At 44.9% G+C, this 20,233-nt stretch overlaps 1 protein-coding gene across 1 annotated transcript in view; it reads right to left on the bottom strand.

Annotated features, from left to right (window-relative positions):
* The window catches only part of MYO10 (myosin X), a 151,952-nt gene extending 133,158 nt beyond the window's left edge, over positions 1-18,794 (bottom strand). The window contains 1 exon segment of the mRNA XM_040695597.2: positions 18,649-18,794. Within this exon segment, the coding sequence (XP_040551531.1) occupies positions 18,649-18,723 (75 nt within the window). The 5' untranslated portion in view covers positions 18,724-18,794.
* Positions 18,795-20,233: the final 1,439 nt, after the last annotated feature.

Raw genomic sequence — 20,233 nt, 5'->3', positions numbered from 1 at the left:
TATACTGTGGCACCCACCCTGCACGCAGCGCTGGAGGTGAGGCAGCACAGCACAGAGCAGAAGGGACAGCCCCTCCCCTCACCCTGCTGGCAGTGCTGAGCCTTGTGCACGATTGGCTCTTTGGGTACGGTTGGCTCTTTGGGCTGCCAAGGCACACTGCTGCCTCAGAATCAATTTGCTGCCAACTAGAACCCCCGCAGATCCCTTTCCATGGGACATGGAACATGCAACAACTTCAAGTCTAACAAAGACATGCTTTTGTTCTGTACGGGAAGTGCTCCACTAGGCTTACATAGCTCAGTTCTTCACATCCTCACCTCAATGTCCGAAAGGCAAGTTGGAAGCTACAATGCAACAACCCTCATGGCAGATTTTTACAAGTCACCTTTGTTGTCCCTAAAGCCCGGAGAACTGTGATTTTTCCACTAGCTACCACTGAAAGCGTATGTAGTCCAGAGTGTGAACTTCTCACATAGCAACTTATTTGAGTTGGCAATGAATTAAGTCAGCCAATTCCTTCGTAAGAGTCAACCCAGACAAGTCCACAAACATCCAGCTCCGACAGTAGGCTGCAGTTCCCTGGTTTGTGAAACCTGGGAGGACTTATAAACTTGCCACGACAGGGATGTCACTTAAAGTTATTTATAAATAAGGTGACCACACAGTAAACTTAAGTCAAACTAGCTGGGTACCTAAATTAAAATGCAAGTGTAATACTCAAAATGCAGTATTAGTGATTCTCAACAGCCCACTTAAGTGCCTTCTCTTAAAAAAAAGGCACCCTAAGATGTATAGACTTCATAGTATCAAAATGCCTGCACAAGCTCAAACTGGGAATTTTCCACAGCTGCTTCACACAGTGCTATTAAAACATATTTAATCTTACATACTTACCAAATCAGATTTTTATGTCACTAAAGAATGCAACTCTAAAACAAATATAAATTTCTGCCTTTGCATAAACACTGCCAATATCTTTTGCTATTTTTCATACTGGTAATAAATTCACTCTCATTGCTTATAGTTATTACAATTGTAAGTCAACAAAATAGCCATTTGTTGATTTTCTCTTTTAAGTAGATCAGGTAAAGTTACGTAAAATGAAATTATCTAAGTACTGTTGAAAAACAGCTTTTCCACAAATGACAAAGCATGCAACTGTGAAAGGAGGAAAAGTAAATGGGTAAGTTACCGTAGAATAGATAATAGGACTGAAGAAAGTCTCTTTAGTCAGATGATTTCAGCTGATGTGATTGGGATGCACACATGTGAATAAGCACTTCTTAAACCCAGACCTCATTTTGGAAAAATTCTCCAAACTGGTTACCCAGTGGGATGCCTGTCCATATTGGACAGCAGTGCCATTAAAAATAAATTAATAAAACCCTCCTGAAACGTGATACTAATTACTCACATTGCTTTAGCCAAAAAATGTATTTCTACACTTCAAAAAAGACAAAACCAGCCTGTAGTTATTAATCTCAGAGCAGAACATCTGAGAAGCATCTTGTTCATTATTACCAGAAAATCCAACCCCGCGTGACAGTTCTGCTCAATCTGAAGCCCCTGCAGTGTCGCTTAATGCTTTGACAACAGGAATCATGAAAAGCCACTTCCACGTTATTACAAATACATGTTGCAGTAGCAGTGTTGTTCCTCTACTGCCAGATCCATATTACCTTCTTTCAGTGGCCAATCAGAAACATTTGGCTTCAAATACAACCACTTTGCTTTACAAAGAAGTCGTAAATAATATGAAATGGAAGAAAAACTTTATCCTTACAGCACGTGCTGCCCTTAGCCCCATAAGCAGCACATAAAATACTTTATTCCACAGGGAGGAACAAAGATTTCCTCATCTATAAGGAAATACATGTTGAGACTTTGGAGTTCTACACGAGTTTCACACACGCATCAGAAAATACTACAATACAAACCCCAAGGTCTACATGCCTGCTCCTTCACCAAGGAAGATAACAAGAACTTGGCCACTTCAACTTCAGGCAGTAGATCAGACTTTATTTGCAAAGCAGATATATTTGTAAAACAAAGAGCTAATACTCAATACTGCATTTGTCAGAAACAGTAAAACCATTCATATTAGAACTTTCTAAGAGCTACTGTTTCTTCAGAGAGGAATGGTGCTGCTCATGTTTGCAATACCGCTACTTCCTCTTGCACCAACATGAGGGCCAGCACCTTATATGCACCGCATATCCCTCCCCAAGGAGCTTAAAACCAGAGGCTGGAAATGGAAAATCCTGCATCTGTCTTATGCAACGAGAGAACCATGGCGAAAACAGATTCATTAACTTGTTGAAGGCTGTAAGTCTTGGAGAGAGCCCGCAGTGAAACCACCCAAATCCCATGATAGCATTCACATGACATCACCTTCCCTCTTACTCACAGGCTGACTGCTCTTCCTACAGCTTCCCTGTCATTTCAGGTATCAACTTGTCCTTCTTTTCAAGAAGTGACTGTATTTTCATCATAATTCTACCTACTCATGCATATGACAAACACAGCTAAACTTTGACAGTGCGTTAATCACTTAGTTAAGATCTGTTAAACGGAGCGCCTATAAAATATTGTTTGGGTCACATTTTAAGCTCCCTTCCACCTCCACATAGCCAACAGCATGTTCATGCACAAATATGACCACCAGAACCTCTGTCTGTATTATCATGACAACATGTGTTTATCTGAAGTTTTCTTCTCAGAGTTAAATTCCCACCCATGTTCACATAAGACAGATTCTTATTTGTAGACACAATCTGCACCTAGAGCTAAAAGCATGCAGACATACATGTTTAGTTTTAATTCCTTAAAATCACATTGGGACTCATCCCATAAATGCACCCGATTTTCAGAGATAATAAGCCAATTCAGCCAACTTGCAAAGAGCTAGTTGGTCTTTTTTGTTTGTCTGCTTCCTTAATGCATATATTGTCCAAGTCTGTCCCTACTACTGTATTTATTTATTTATTGCCTAAAGATAATTTATGGACACATTAAGAGAAATAAAATATGTGATTACATCCACTGGTCCTTCTGCCACAAAAAGAAATTTTTAGGAACTGTTCCTTTTTCCAGCAAGCTCAGTCTCTAATAGTCAATAAAGAGCACGCACAGCTAATGATTCATTCTAACAGCATACATATTCACGCCCTCTATTCTTGAGACAGATGTGTGAATAATACAGCCAATACTGTGCCACAGATGTTGAACACGTCCTGTAAAACTTAATTACTACTTCTACTGTACACAATAACGAACAATGTATAATATAACATTACTTCCTGCTCACTTCAAGGAGAGGGCAACGTCCTGTTCCTCTTCAAACAAGTTTTCCATACAATGTCTTTAAGTTAAGACTACTCTTTTTCTACTAACAGCTGCTTTCACTATACCATCTGGTGCCTGAAATACACAGGATGGCATGTAATTACCGTTACCCACAACTAACAAATCAATTTCTTCAACAGAGTTACAAAATACAGAAGACACCCTTCCCTTTACTCCTGACTTTGTATACTGCTCCACTTCCTTTCCACTAAATTAAAAAAGCATTGTTGAAACTAGGTCTTCCACAAGCCAATATGGCATCAACATTTTTCACTGCTTTAAAGCTGATCATTTCTTAAGGCTAGCTTTCTAAAATGCGAAGAAAAAACAAGGAAAATCTTGTAATGAGCTTCAGAATCAATGCTGACCATCTCCACTACAGTGGAGTAGTAGGCATTCTTCCCTCAGTATGCACCATGCAGAACACCAGTAAGGAAGTGGCTTAATGGTTTTGTCAAAAGAAAATGAGTTTGGGAAAAAAAAAAAAAAAGAAAGAAAAAACAACATAAAAAAACCCCTCACTTCTAGCTTTCCAGGTATATGCCTGCAATAAGAGAAGTTCTACAGTCAGCATACAAATCAACAATATTGACGTGGGTTAAAAAACAGCAGTAAGTTAGACAAGCCATTTGCTAACAAAGCCACATCTGTATGGGGAAAACAGGGAGTCAATTGTGATGGAGACTTCCTGTCCTAATTCTTGATGGCATGAACATGGCAGCAGAACCACATCAGTTCTCCTGACTAAAAGAGACAAAGCAGCAGACTTTTTTTTTTTAAATACGGCTATCACATTCCATTATCAGCTTATGAATTACAGCAGTAATGCAGAAGAGCACTTTGGTGTGCATTTAGCTGCAAGTGTGAGAGCAGCTCTATAAAAGTTATGAGTGCTTGAATCGTGGGCATTACTACTGAAATGTAATTTGTCCCAAGATCAGCAGTAGCTACCTACTGAACCTTAGCCATTTTAATCAGCTACTGTTTGGTAGAGTTTTGAGGGTTCCCTGAGTCACCCAACAGGGAGAGCCTTCATTAACCTCCCAAAGCAAGCCTGGACTGCGTAAGAAGCCAAGTAACTTGTATCCAGCAAGCAGCCACAACAGAAGGGATTTGAGAACATGCTGAAAGTACATTGGGACACATAGTTCCATCTCTGAATTAGATGAAAAGTCACACTTTCATCCAGAGATTATCAGCTATGCTGAATCAAGATCTCCTTACTTCACTTAAGCAGAGCAACAGTTGAAGCAAAATCTTCAGGGAAAAGATTACATACACATCCTGATACTATAGAAGTCCAGACATCAAGTTTTATAAAACTAAACCCTAGCATTTTCTGTTACTGCTTGTTTTGGGTTCATTAACTGCAGCCATGATCTCATGACTTAGCTTTGGAGCACTGAAACCCTAGAACTCTGCTGCCCCTTTAAACCTACCAACATACATGCCCGCAGTTCTCCATCTACTTCCTCCTCCTGCACAGCCAGCAGTACTATAGCAGCAGCTTGTTTGGGCACTGCCAACGGCTGCTGATAAGAGGTACAAGGCTCAGGGCAGGGAGCAGCTCACATGATTGAATTCAGAAGAGACCTTTGTAGCATCCCGTGCTGCAGGAAGCTGCGAGAGCTCTTTTGTAACGTGGAATTGGAGCAATCAGGACATGTCAAGCTGAACTTCATTTGACTCACTTGCCCTGCAGAGAGGGACCTGGGGGTTCTGATGGATGAAAAACTTAGCATGAGCTATCACTGTGCTCTTGCAGCTTGGAAAGCAAATTGCATCCTGGGCTCTATCAGAAGAGAAGTGGCCAGCAAGGACAGGGAGGTGATTACCCCTCTGTACTCTGCCCATGTGAGGCCCCATCTGGAGTACTGCATCCAGGTCTTGAGCTCCCAGTACAAGAAGGACACAGAGCTGCTGGAGAGGGTCCAGAGGAGGGCCATAAAGATGATCAGAAGGCAGGAGCACTTTCCCTACGGAGACAGGCTGAGGGAGCTGGGCTTGTTCAGCCTGGAGAAGAGAAGGCTGCAGGGTGACCTGATTGAAGCCTTTCAGTACCTAAAGGGAGCCTATAAAAAGGAGGGGAGTCAACTCTTTACAAGGGTAGATAACAGCAGGACAAGAGGGAATGGTTTTAAGTTGAAGGAGGGAAGATTTAGGTTGGCTGTCAGGGGGAAGTTCTCTACTACACGAGTGGTGAGATGCTGGAACAGGCTGCCCAGAGAGGTTATGGATGCCCCATCCCTGGAGGTGTTCAAGGCCAGGTTGGATGGGGCCCTGGGCCACCTGGTCTAGTATTAAATGTGGAGGTTGGTGGCCCTGCCTGTGACAGGGGGGTTGGAGAGTCATGATCCTTGAGGTCCCTTCCATCCCGGGCCATTCTGTGATTCTGTGTCTCAGGATATGCCAAAGTGCCATTGCATCTTCACAAGCACCTTTACTATTATATTCCAAAAGAGAACAGGTAACGTGTATGTTATGAGAAGTATGACAAATCCGCAAATATACTCAGCGCCAAGGGAGGAAAACATGCTGAAAAAGCATCAATGCTTGGTCAGTCAACAGACAAGGAACCTAGGTCTGAAGAGGAAAACCCCAACTCTGCACCAGAGAAATCAAAGACCGGTTAATTATTATTTAGCTCTTCATGCAGGCTCCGAAGTTCCTCACTTAATTATGCTGAGACACAACTTAGGGTACAAGGCAGCTGTTCCAATGAATGAAGACTTTAAACTGAGAACATGATTTGTGGGAGCAGCACTGTATGTAGGGCATGGGAAGAAATCGAGATCTGGACTGCATAACGTGCCCTGAGACATCCTCTAGAGGAGTTCAACACAAACTCCCAAGGACTACAAAACCTGCATCTCCTTCAAAGCAATTTCCAAACTGCTGGGGTCCTAGGACAGCCATCAGGGAGATCACTGCCTAACGCATGGGGATCTCCCCCCCACAGTGCTTCAGTGCACATCCCCAGAGAGCTGACAGGCAGGCAGGAAGAAGACCAGCCACAAGACAAGAGGTTGCAAACCCGGTGGTATTTCTCTTGGGAACACAAGCCACTAGAAATGAACTGATACATAAATTCCTTCATCTATTTCATAGTGGAGCCAAATAGCATCTGCCATTTATGCAGGTATACTTAAAGAGGGCCACTTTTCTTTGTGCAAAAAAAAAAAAAAAAAAAAAAAGAAGCTATTTTTAAAGCTATCTAGAAAAATGGCATGACATAGTGTTCCTTAATTTTTACCACATGGCGAAGATGAAAAACTGGAACAACCTCTCTCTTATCCATTTGAAAGCCTAACAAGTAACTTGTTTTTACTTATTTATAGATAGTAATGGTTACCATTTCTGAACTTATTTTTTCCTCCTCAGTGAGTAACCTTTCCAGTAGGGAAACTAAGCTGTCAGCTACTAAGGCTCTTCTGTTATTTTTGCTCAGTATGGTTTTTGAGCTGTCAGCAAACTTCCAGGGCCTTAAAAAATAAACAAAACAAATAGAAGTAAGGCTTCTTAATTGTTTCAGTCAACTCCAACTACAAAAAGTCAGAAAAAAAGGAGCATTTATGCAAAGCGATTGCTTTTTTGTTTTTAAATAATCCTGACACAACTCACTGTTATATAGTTTCTCCAAGTAATGCAGCCATTTCCCCAGCTGTGTCAAATCATTAACCTAAACTTAATAGATGAAAGGAAGTACATGCAAAACGCAAACATGTTAGTTGACTAACACCAGCATTAGCAAGGAACAAGGGCATAAACATCATACTTATATCTGTATGGGCAGTGAGTAAAAGGTACTATTTTTCTGCATACCTCTCCTCTCCACTGCTATAAGAAAGGAACCAACGGCACACAGCACTGCAGCTGAGTTACAATAAAATCAACAAGCCAAATAAATACACGCATCCATAAAAGAAGTGACCATTTACAAAGCCATAGCATTGACCTTATTAATGTAGCCATTTTTAAAAGCACGCAGAAAGAGCATCCTAGCTTTCAGATATTGTGAGACCCCTCCGTAGGTGAAGATGCAAACAGGGGGGCACCAAGGGATCAACAGCCTCAGGCAAAACACTCACCATGCTGCACAGAACTCTTAAAATTTCTCCCTTTTCAAACAGTTACAAAGATTTGATAAAAAAAGAGCTGTTTCCCAAAGAGCATCACAATTGCTCTTCTGAAGAGAGTATGCAAAGAGTAAACTCACTGCTTACTGGTAACTCTGGTACAGCATCTAGAACAAAGTTAAGGGAAAATACAACCGCATGAAAACAGCAAAACTTTCAGTGCCAATAAAACTACAAGGAATAATTTCTTGCTCCAGTACTATCATCACTGATGCAGCAGTACCAACGTGCCAAAGTTGTAACTTTAAGAGCACTTAGGACATAGGTCTTATTGCAGGACTTCCTTGAGAATAACCTCACATTTCTCCAATAAGCCCCTGTGAAGCTATCCAAAAGCATGCCATCATTCAACACTACAAACAGAAGAAAAAGACTTTAAAGGACAATCCTAAAAAGCACAACTTCTCACAGCATTGGCATTTATAACATTGGAACCAGCTCTGCAGTGACTTTGACCCCCCACTCAGACTACATAAAGGGACTGCACTTTTCAAAATCAAGCATTTGCAAGCAAATATAGGTAAGAATTTCAACAGGTGGCACATAAGCTCAAGAATTTGAAATTCATTATTACAGCTTGTATTTGTCAGTTCCAGAAGCAGATGGAACACAGTAAGTCCTCCGTTACTGCCTGAAGAAAAAGGATCCCCTGACTAACACTCTCCATTGTACACCTCATGAAGAGCTCTAAGGAAGAGGCTGCTGACAAAGGACCAAGCCCAAAAGGAATCATAGAATCATGGAATCATAGAGTGGCCTGGATTGAAAAGGACCACAAGGATCATCGAGTTTCAACCCCCTGCTATGTGCAGGGTTGCCAACCACTAGATCAGGCTGCCCAGAGCCACATCCCCTCCAGGGATGGGGCATCCACAGCCTCCTGGGGCAACCCGTTCCAGTGTGTCACCACCCTCTGTGTGAAAAACTTCCTCCTGATATCTAACGTAAAGCTCCCCTGTCTCAGTTTAAGACCACTCCCCCTTGTCCTATCACTACCCATCGTCATAAACAGCCATTCCCCTTCCTGTTTATATGCTCCCTTCAAGTACTGGAAGGGCACAATGAGGTCACCCCAAAGCCTTCTCTTCTCCAAGCTAAACAAGTCCAGTTCCCCAGTTCACTTCTTCATAGGAGAGGTGCTCCAGCCCCCTGCTCATCTTAGTGGCCCCCCTCTGGACACATTCCAAGAGTTCCATGTCTTTCTCATGCTGGGTGCCCCAGGCCTAGGAAAACTAAACACATTTGAGCATTGCTTTCTGTCTTCCACCAGCTACGGACAGCATCACCACCTTAACTACCCCATACGAAGGCTTCCTTCTGACAAAGGTGTGACTACAAAGTAAAAGTTTAACACAAGCATTTAATTACACTGCAATTATGCTTATTCACAGGCTTTGTATAAAAGACCCAGGGAGTTCACTACTGCACCCTGGGCTGGAGTCATTTGAGGTAGTGAATCAACCAGGCAAAATGGTGCAACGTGAACACGGAAATTAGGAAGAGAGACTCTTAAAACTACAAGAGAATTGCCCTTTTGCTGCAAATGCAATGCAGCTCTATGCCAAAATCCCATCTGCCATCTGTTTCAACTTTTCAGATTTGGCGTGAAAACTGTTGGAAATCTAACTGCAAGGGTTGAAAGAGGGCTGCTGCACACATTATATTTTATATCATAGATTTGCTGTGTTGAATAATTTGTTTATTCCTGAAAATAGATTATTAAATATCACATGGTAGAAGGCGACTCTCAGAACTTAAACAAAGAGCTCACTTTATCAGATACTGGTTCTGGTATACTCTTTGAAAAGAAACAGGAAATGCCACCCTTCAAAGCCCCAGTGTAAAAGCCACGCTGACTTTCTTCTGTGGAATATACGAGACTCAATCATTACACAGAGTAAACAAACCTATTCATTGTACTTATCACCAGAGAGCTGTAATGAGGAGATAAACTGAATTCCCGCAGCCACATCTATATTTAATAAGGGGAAGAGATCCAAAAAGGCCAACAAGACAAGAAGTCTGACCTACAGAATCCCCGTCTATTTCTTGTCCTGGCTTGAACCCCACAGCTCTGCCAACTTGGCTTCTTCCTGAAGCAAATAAAAATATAGTCTAACCAAGATACACAGTTCTTTTCTGAGCCACTGAAGTGGTCAAACAGAAGTGATCTCTTTATGTAGTCCTCTGCCACTGCTAACTGCACAGCTTTGTAGAACAAAGGGGTTTGGCTTTTCCTCAGGATAAACAAGTCTGTAAGGAAAACAATCCCATACCTCTCAACAAATGCATTTAGCTTCACCTGGGTAAACATTTTGATGACACACTAAACAACAGCAACTACAATAGGACCAAATAATCTGTTTCTTTTAACACTGTAAACATTAATGTGTTTTCAAAACAAGGAATAAACTGCTCGTATCTCCTGATGCCAAGACCAGGGTCAATTTCTCTGCAGGCAAAGGGAAAGCATGAGAATCCTTCCAGATAAATTCTGAATTTCCAATATCGAGTTCAGGAAGAAAGAGCATTTCCATAATATATTTCACGACACAAAAAAATGCAAGATTGACAACAGTACCATTTTCAGAATCCAGCACTGCATCAAAAGCTAAAAGACTGCTTTCTCCAAGTGCTGCAGAACTTATGGAGTACTTCTTTACTGCCTTCTGAAGCTGTGCAAGGCTCTAAAGGAAGAAGACCAAGGGGCTTGCAGTATTGACGTCAATTACAACTTTCAAAAACACTCGGCTTTGTAATTAATTCCAGCTGAAGTTAATGACAGCTTCAACTCAATCCCAGCGTAGAGGCAGACTAGCCATAAGAAAAAGCCCTTGGGTAAACTTGTTTAGGGTGGGAATGCACTATGCCCCCAAGGGAAAGCCAGCAACGAAGTGTTTCGCTCTGCTGAGGCATGCTGCATCCCCCGTGAGGACATTCTCCAAAACAAAACAAAGAGAGCCTTATATTAACACACCATCCTATCACTGGCCTATAATAAAGGATTATTAATAGTTTCCAGGAACATATAGGAAGAAGCAATCCTAACGCATCAAAGTGCATGTAGCCTTTTATTTCCTGAGCCATCCAACACAGTGGTTTACCCTTTGCGTGCCATTAGCCAGGATCACGTGTGAAGACACAGCTCAGCTGTTGCTGAGCTTCCCTCTCTTCTTCTTCCTTCCGTTTGGGATAAAACAGAACCAAAACCCATTCACAGAATGATTTAATTTAAGAGAGCTCTTCAATATTCACCTTTGCTCAGTATTTACTCATAAAATCTCCAGCAAGGCTCTCCAAAAGATGAGGATTACATACTTCCAAAAAGACAGCCTGATACTACCAAGTCAGGCAAAATTCCCCAGTAAAGCAAAGGAAGTATATGCAGCATACATAACTATGTGCTTTATTTGCAGAAAAATGCATTGACATACAACTGCAGGAAGCTTATTCGACTCTGAAGTCCGGCAGGATACAGAATGGCATGGGATATCAACAAAGCTTGTCCTCCTGGGCACTTCCTTTCACTTGTCAATGCCACTAATCCCAGAAAGATTAATAGACATACAGATGCCCACATTTGAGTCCTGCTCCAAGATGTTTCAATTTTGTCACTAGAGGAAAGATTACTGAGATGCATGAGAAATCCAACTTAAGATGTATTACTCATAACTCAAACTTTCACTGCAAGTTCACAAAGTTATAAAAATGACCACCACTTTTCAGTTTTAAACACTTCCTTCCATTCAGAAGAGTGAACTGCCAAGTTTTCCTCAAAGCCTTAAAAGGGCTGCAGTGCTCTCTGGTTTGTTTTGGGGGTTTTTTTTGTGGCTTTTTTTCCCCAGTTGCTGAGTATGGTTGCTGCTTCTTTGCAAACAATAACTAAGCACAGAGCCATTTCCTAAGAGTAGTACCAAGATCTATATAGAAACTGTGTGTTAAGCCACTCCATAGAAGAGTTTACTCAAAATGGAAATGTTAACAACATTGGTCAGTAAAACCGCATACCAACTTCTGCCAGGTTTCAAATTCAAACCAAAATCAGGTCTGTTACCAGTAAGCTGTTCAACGAGGAAAAATATGCATTACCAAGTTCCTCCAATACCATTCAATTGAGAATTGAGAATTCAATGCAGAAAAAAATAGAATTCTAATTTTTCTGCCAAACGGAAAGGATACTATGGGTTAGACTGAGAAACAGTCACTTGGTCACAAAGGAAAATAACACCTAAGTGGAGAGTAAGCCACATCAGGTGGTTAGTCCCTGGAGTAATGACCTGCAGAGCAGCTGCAGGACATGCAACACCTACCTGATCTTTAAGGTTTTTCCCAACCTGAGCAATTCTATGATTCTACAATTCTATCCAGCATAAAGCACCAAAAAGCAGCATAAACTATACCTGAAGTACCATCCTGATTATAGACTTTGCATAAATCAATCTAGGACTGGACAGGACATTCTCTCTCAACACCCTACTACTTCTCCAATCTCTTCACTCCACCTTTTCATCTTTTTCTGTCGATACTTTTCCAACATACAGTGTTCAAATGACAAAGCAGTCATTTCTTCTTCAGCATGGATACAGTTTACTTTGCAAGACTGACCTGGAAGACATTGAATACCAGTTCTTGCTCTGCATTCCAAGGACACATCTTTAAAAGCAGAGTGTTTGAGCTACTTAATAGTCTTCTAGCCAAAAGGATAATCCAATTAACTTTTCTTGGTTGGTTGGCTGTCCAAAACAAGGTTGCACTGTTGCATTACAATTAATAAGACCAGCGGATAATGCTCAAGTTTCAGACATTCACAGGCTCTCTTAGGAAATCATAAGTAATGATAAAAAAAATAAAGCAAAACCCAAAATACCCAAACGAGAACTTGTCCAGAACTGTTGTCCCAACACCCAGCCACCCTTTTCCAAGTCTCACTTGTAAATTAAGATGCCATGCAATAACAAATAGCAGGAAGATCAAGAGAAGCAGGAATGTTTAAGTCATGACCCTCTCATACAAGCCTGAAGTTACAATCAGTCTAGCCAGTTCTGAGGTCACATCACCAAGCTTGCAGCCACAATTAGTGACTTAAGGGTGGTAATTCTCTTTTTTCCCCCCCTCAGCATAAGTCTTAATTCCTAGCGACTTTTCACTGCTTGCACTTCAGCAGAGCTCCACCCAAAGCTACATCTAACTCAGACCTCAGCCGGGAGATGTGATTCACTGGGGGAAATACCGGTCTTGTGGCTGAAGGGGTTTGTGAGATCAAACTGCCCAGAGGACACGTTTCCCAGCTCTCTGCAGAACAGGATGCATGGAATCAGACAGGCTTGTATTTACTGCACTGTGTATGCAATGCATGGAGTTGCTGTTCCTGCCAGAGTGCATCACCGGAGATAGCACCATTCTCCTCCTAGCACCATCCTTCTCCTAACCCAGTGTGTACACTGGAGCTGCATCAACCCAAGAGATACCCAAAAACATTTCTATTGCTGGATGGTACTTTTAATTGATACCCATATTCACTCCTGATATTAAAGAAAAAAAAAAACAAAAAACAGGCATGCTGTTCACTTACCAGAGGCTAACCTAATAAAGTGACACTACATGAATACACACAGAAATGCATATTTACATGTAGGCACATGGAGTTGAGGACCTATCAATTTTCCACGAATAAGAGCTCAAAAATAGAATCGTGAGAGACTCACATCAAGCTGAAAGCCAAGATTCAGCTAAAATCATCCCAGTGGTACAACCAAACCAGATTACAGTATAATTATTGATGAAAGGCCACAATTTTTTTCCCTTCTATCCATTGCAGTATGCTGGGACAAAGAAAGTACTGGGAGTCTGCAGGATTTCTCAGGTTACTCAAGGGAGCAGTTAAACCACACAGAACCTGCATGAACTCCATCAGCGCAATACAGAGCAAACTCAGCCAACAAGACACAGCTCTTCAACCATGCACTGAAGGAAGCTCTTCCTCAAGGCATCAAAATAAGAGCACATAGGTCTTCCAGATGATAAAATAATATTGGTATTTGGCAGGACAACCCCATGGCACACCCCAGCGATCATAAGGATTTCACTCAGAGAGGCAAACTCTGCCTGGATTTCTCACACTTAGAGCAACGGGTAGATGGCCCAACACAAGTCAGGTCTTCACCAGAGCCTTGGCCACACCCGGCCTCCTGTGGCTGCCTGGGGACTGGAAGACACCAGGAAACGTCCAGTAGCCCTTCCTGGGAGCAGGCTGGCACAGCAGTGGGCACGTGATGGAATTGGTCCCTTATGACCAAGTGTAGCTCTTGCAGAGGTACGCTGCCTGCCTGATTCCACACAGCAAAATGGAGACCTGAAAATTGGATCCAGGTGCAAAGCATCTGCAGCTGTAGTGTTTTCCCTGCTTAAAAACAACAACAAAAATCCTGTCTAAGTGAAAATATATTTAAGAAGGAAAATCTGAGCAAAATTCTTCACACACAAAGTACTATCGAGAATATGCAATTCTGGAAAACGAAAAAAAAATAAATGCAGCCATTTGCATTAGATATCACCAGAAGGTAAACAATTATACACAGAAGCAGGCATAATTTTTGTAGTGGTGAGGTTTTCACAGCCCTACTGTAGCTGAAATCAGACTGAGCATATAAAAAAAAAAACACCAACCAAAAACCCTGAGCTATTTCTGCACAACATAAAGCCTCTATATTGCTAATTCCAACAGTTATGCTTTATAGCTTTAAGAGAATTCTTGTGTCATTTTACAATGTTCATGGTGCCAGCAGGGCTGCTAGGCTCCAGCCCAGTTATGACTATGCTGCAGTTGTACAAATACATCTTATGAAAGGCACATGTGAAATATATGCAGTAGGCAGTGGAGATGACGGGCTACCAATACACCGAACTCGACTTCCTGACTTAGAGGAACAAACCCACCAAAAAATAGCATTTTTTGTCTAACCCCCAAAAAAAAACACAACTCTTTGGCAGGGCTGTGGCACTCAAGCCCTTCAGAAACCTAAGCTCTGTGTCATCACATGAAGGATGGTGGTTCTTCCCCCATTGGATTCAGGAAAAGTGAATCCTCCTCAGGCTGCTTATCTAAAATGAGAGCTTTCAGCCCTGGCAGGTACCACCTGTGACAGCCCCCTGAAGTTAAGCTCAAAGCCTCAGAAGGTATTTCTATCCCATATCCTTCCCACTGGGGGAGGTTTAATGCTTGCTCCTTCAGGACATACACTGAGATCACCCCTCCCCACCAAAAGAGGATATTTCTGAGACACTTTCACCTGTGGAAAGCACACCTTAAGGAAGCCAGTCTGAAAAGGCTCAAGTCCAAAGGAGACCATGAAGATGACCAGAGTGTTGAAGCATCTATGCCAAAGAAAGACTGAGGAAGCTGTGTTGTTCAGCCTGGAGAAGAGAAGGCTCCAGGGAGGCCACACAGTAGCCTTCCAGTACTTGAAGAGAGCTTTTAAACAGAAAGGGGAATGACCTTTTACACAATCTAATTGTAATAGGACAATGATAGGACAAGGAGAAACAGTTTTAAACTGAAAGAGGAGAGATTTAGGTTAGATGTTAGGATGTCCAGAGAAGCTGTGGTACCCCATCCCCGGAGGCGCTCAAGGCCAGGTTGGATGGTGCTCTGGGCAGCCTGAGCTGGTACGTGGCAGCCCTGCCCACAGCACAGGGCTGGGGTTGGCTGGGCTTTGAGGTCCCTTCCAACCCAAACTGTTCTGTGATTCTAAGGTTCTACAAACTCAAGGTCCCAGAAGTATCATTAGAAATAAAAACAAACCTGTGCACAGCACGAGAGAAACATCGGTAGGATCTCTATGACAATTATGCTTTTAAAACCTCGTCCTTCTAAGACCCAGAGAGAAGGCAGACAAAAGACAGGAGACAAAACTTTTCTCCCCCCATTCTCTTTCAGCTGTGATAAATAACAGGAAAAATCCTGTCTTCCAAGCTCAGCAGCAATGACATGAACCAATTCCTGCAGTCTGCACACAGGTGCTGGCAGCCCCAAGTAGTCAACCTCCCATAACTAGGCCAGTGACCACAGCTCAGTGGGACATGCTGCACATGCAGGGCAAAGCAGTTCCCCCATGAGAAGAGGGCCTGCTCAACTTCTCCATTCACTTCCACGGCACGGGAACTTCAGCTACTGAAAAGGCTGTTTGAACTTCCCTCTCCCATCTCTTCTGTATGAAATTTCCTTGTGTTGCTTCTCATCTTGTGATGCATTTCCCCCTTCCCTCATGCCACCCATCTTCCAGCAATAAAAGCATTTTGGAAGGTACATTCCAGGGTTGACTTTTTGAGCCATAATCTTTATGGAGGGCCATTTTTAACTTTTACATTTTTGTTTGGTTGGTTGGCTGAGTTAGAAAACCGGGGTGGGGATGTAAATCAAGGTTCACCTGGAGAGAGAGTGCCACTTGTCACCCAGTAAGAATAAAAGCCAGAGATAGGCACTAGCAATGGGTAGAAATGGGATAGCAAGATTCATAACCAAAAGCTGCTATGCTGTGGATGCCGGGTGTCAGCTGAGCAGCACGAGCTGGGAGCTGCCTTACCACTTATTTACTGCAGCAAGTACCAACAGGAATGCTTTCTCTGCAACTCACACATACATATGCTCAAGCAAGGTCTTATGCAATCTTCTAACTTTGTTCCAGTGAGCATCATAACACACTGTAAGTAGGTACAACCAGCACCTAGCTATGGAAAAATACAGAGGGGAAAAAAAAACAGATGTGCAGGTTTTTCCCTAGAACACCTACTGGTTGTTTGTGTGCAATAGCCACACTCAGCTCTCCTATCTCCAACGCACTGAGCGAGGCTCCCTGGTAACACCAAGCAACACTCCCTGCTAAGTGTCGGGTTAATTCTCTTTAAGCCCTTCTCACTTGGCAGCTTCTCACCAGAAAGGCAATTGTATCAGCAGACATATGTCACTACCGAGCAAGAGCAGACCAGCCCCGATACCTACTCCTCTCATCCAGCTTCCTCTTCCTTGTGAGCACCAGAACCTATTTTAACGCGGACAATAATTCTCTCAGATAAGTCGGTAAATATTTTCATAAAGAGCAGCTGCAGGATGTCAGCCTCGCACAAACTCAACCAGCAGCCAGCGGCTCGGCTCGGCCCAGCCCCTCCAACACCAGTCGTTCTGTGGTAGCTGGGTCAGGCCCAGTGCATTTCTGCCACTGTGCGTTATATTCTCCATACGCGATTTCCATATGCGAGGGAAGGAAAATGTTTATACTCCCAGGTGGGGCTCTGGATGCAGATTAAAGTCGAGGTGCTATATTTACTGATCTTTTAAAGTAATATCAACACCTTGAAAGGGAGCAAAAGTTCTTAAGAAAGATCAAAGTTTGCATGCGGCAGCCACAGATTAACATAAATATATGCTGAAATACCAACACAGCCCAGCAAAATTTACTTGCTTTTTGCTTCGGGCAAGTAATTTTGGCTCATAGGGGAGTCAAAGCCATTAGCTCCCTTCTTCATCTTTATGTAGGGCATGCTACCATACCCTGTGTCAGAGCGGATGACTCCCCAGATTAATTCTGCAGGGCTCAGCTAATGCCAGCACACTGCTCACGGCTTGCAAGCTTTGAAAGGTGAGGGCTGCATCCTCCACGGGTTAAAAAGCCATTATTGCTTAACTCGGGCTTCTTGAAAGTTAATCCTGCATTTCTTCCCTCTTATTGCACCTGACAGAACTTTTGTTGTCTGACAAATGAAGAGCTAACAAGCAGCAAGGTGTACGGGCTGCTTTTATGGGACTAATTGCCATTCTGGTAAACAGATTGCTTCTCTTTAGTTGTATTTTTCTTCTGGGACTATAGCAGCGCAGAGAGCACAAGGCAGCTGCTCCACGAGGGCAAAGGACAGTTCTGCAGTTTAATCACTGTCCCGGTGAGCAGATGCCTAGCCTGCATTTAAGATTTTGACAGCAGGATTGCTTCGGTGAGGGGTGTCATTAAAACACCAGCACACCATCCACTGGCAGTCCCAGCACGGCTGCAGGCTGTGCCAGTGATCCACAAGCACTGCACACATGTGGACACAGCCACACTTGCACCCAACCCCTCACACTCACAGGGCAGGCTGCTGCAGTTAGTTAAGCACTGCTGCATAAAACTCAGCCAGCTCAGACAGAGCAGAGCCAAGCTTCTGCTTGCAGTGTTTGCTATGAGCAAGCAGCAGTGTGCCTTTGATTCACTTTCCTCACCTGGCATAACAAAGTTGTCAAGATCATGGAATTGCAGAATCACAGAACGGTTTGGGTTGGAAAGGACCTCAAACCCAGCCAGCCCCAACTCCGTGCCGTGGGCAGGGCTGCCACCCAGCAGCTCAGGCTGCCCAGGGCCCCATCCCACCTGGCCTCGAGCACCTCCAGGGATGGGGCACCACAGCTTCTGTGGGCAGCTGCGCCAGCACCTCACTGCCCTTCGCGTGAAGAAATTCTTCCTAACATCTAACCTAAATCTCCCCTCTTTTAGTTTAAAGCCATTAAAGACGCACGAGGTAATTGCAAAGTTCCAGCTGCTTCCAAGACCGAACTGCCACTCCTTTGTGCTTTGTATCGGAAGATTTTACATCTACTTAATAACGCGCTCAACAAACAGCCCTCAAGCACGGGCAGCCTGACACCAGCCCTCTCCCGCAGCTCCGTCACCTCAGGGCTCCCCCGCCCAGCGCGGAGCAGAAGCCGCGCTACGCCCACCACTCGTTGGGCACCGAGGCGAGACACGGCGATCCCCCGGTGCCGCACGGGGCCGGGGCCGGGCCGAGAGGCGGCGCTGGGCCGCCCCGGCGCTCCCACCGCTCCTCCGCCGCCTCCGCTCCGGCGTGGCTCAGACAGCCCACCACCGGATTATACTCTCCAAAAGCATTTCATTTTCGGCCAGAGCCCACTAAAAGTTGCCGCTCAAACTCCCTCACCTCTGGGGCCGCGGCTGTGCCCGCCTGGTCTCCGCGCTCCCCCGCGCTGCCCCCCGGCTCCGGGGCTCACAAAGCGGGGTTGCGGGGCCTCTCAGCGCCGAGCCCCGGGAGCGGAGCGCCGCGGCCGGGGGCACTCCGCAGGACCTCCCGTCCCGCCGAGCCGCCCCGCTCCGAGCGGGAGGCGCACCGCCCTCCCCGCGCTCACCTCCGCCAAGAAGTTGTCCATGGTGCCCCTCGGGTCGCCCGCAGAGCGCAGCGCCGGGACCCCGCCGCGCACCATGTGCCGGGCCCGGCCCGGCGCCACCGAGCCGCCCTCCGCTGCCTCAGCCGCCGCGCCGCTCCATCGCGCCCGAGCCCGGCGGCAGCCCGCAGCCTTTGTCCGCCCGCCCCTTCGCGCTTGGAGGAGGAGGAGGAGGAGGAAGAAGCAGCAACCCCACAACGCGCTCCAACCCCGCGCCCGGGGCCGCCTCGTCCCGAACCGACGGGGCAGGAACAGGGGCAGAGGCGGGGCCGGGGCCGAGCCCCGCCCGCAGCGCGGGCAGCGACCCCCGGAGCGCAGCCCCAGGCCGGCGCGGGGCGAGGGATGGGTGCGTTCGATCGCTCGGTTTGAAACGCAAAGCAGCGGCGTCAGGCAGGAGTTCCTGACGAAGTTAGAGCTCCTCGAAAGAAGACGTACCTGCAGGCTTTCGTTGTGTGCAGCAGGATCTTATTTATAAGTTCGTTGCGATTTTGTGCGCGGGCTCTGAGGCGGGTGTGCTCTGTGCTGAACGCATCTCGCAGCAGCCCTGGTGTGCCCCGACGGAGAAGAGCGGCTCAAACGGCCTTCGGGCCACCACCTGGGAGCACATGGGGCTCCGCTTGGGGACACCTTTTTCACGTCTCCGCAAGGCAGGTGGGAAATATTCAGTTGTGAAAAACTTATTTTTATTTACAGGAAGAACCGCGCGGAAAAGTTCCAGCCACGAAGAAAGTGAAGGCAGTATTACTGTCTTTTGTTCTCAGGCAGGTCCCAGCTCTGCTCTGGGAGCTCCAGCACGGGAGTGCTAATGCAGATGCCCTGGATACCAGAAGTAAGCGTGATTGTGCAGCTCAGCTTGTCAAGGTGTCACAGCTGCAGCTACAAGGGCTGCTACAAAAGCGAGTTTAAGGGAAAAACATTCTCTTTGTTTCTGTCCCGGCCATGAGGCAGCCCAAGGGATGCCCTGAAGCCTCCCGGGGTCTCTCCACCCAAATGTGCAGTGCACACCTCCTTGCATCGCTCCACGGCTCAAGTTTTGCAGAGGATTCCACTTGAATTGGCCAGCTCGCTGTGAAGTAAGCCTAAATTACACCATTAATGCCGTGAAAATCCCTACATGGAAGCTCTGCAGCTCTCATCCAAACTACCGTGCTTCCAAAGTCGCTCCAAGGGAATAGGGAATTCCCACAACCACTGTGCTAGAAAGCTTCCCCACTCAGACAAATCCTAATGTGGGGAGGGCTGAGTCAGACCTGGGGTATTTATGAAGTTACTTTGACTTCTCATCGAGTACTTTGTTTGACACCGTGCTCTTGGAATGCACTGCAACATCTAGCTACTGTGTACGGAGGTCTACAAAGCACAGCGCCACAGAAATTCAAGAGGATTTTGAATCTACCATCCAATCAGAGCAGCCTGAGCTTTTTTTAAAAAAGAAATATCGCAGGACATGACAAGAAACCACTACCAACAGAATAGGACCAGATTTTTGCTGCCTAAAAATATATCGCAGAAAGAATGGGTATTCTCTTGCGGCGTGAATGCATTACAA

This window comes from Gallus gallus, chromosome 2 (assembly GCF_016699485.2).
Source record: "Gallus gallus isolate bGalGal1 chromosome 2, bGalGal1.mat.broiler.GRCg7b, whole genome shotgun sequence".
NCBI classification, from domain to species: domain Eukaryota; kingdom Metazoa; phylum Chordata; class Aves; order Galliformes; family Phasianidae; genus Gallus; species Gallus gallus.
This window is presented reverse-complemented; position numbering and strand designations above follow the sequence as displayed.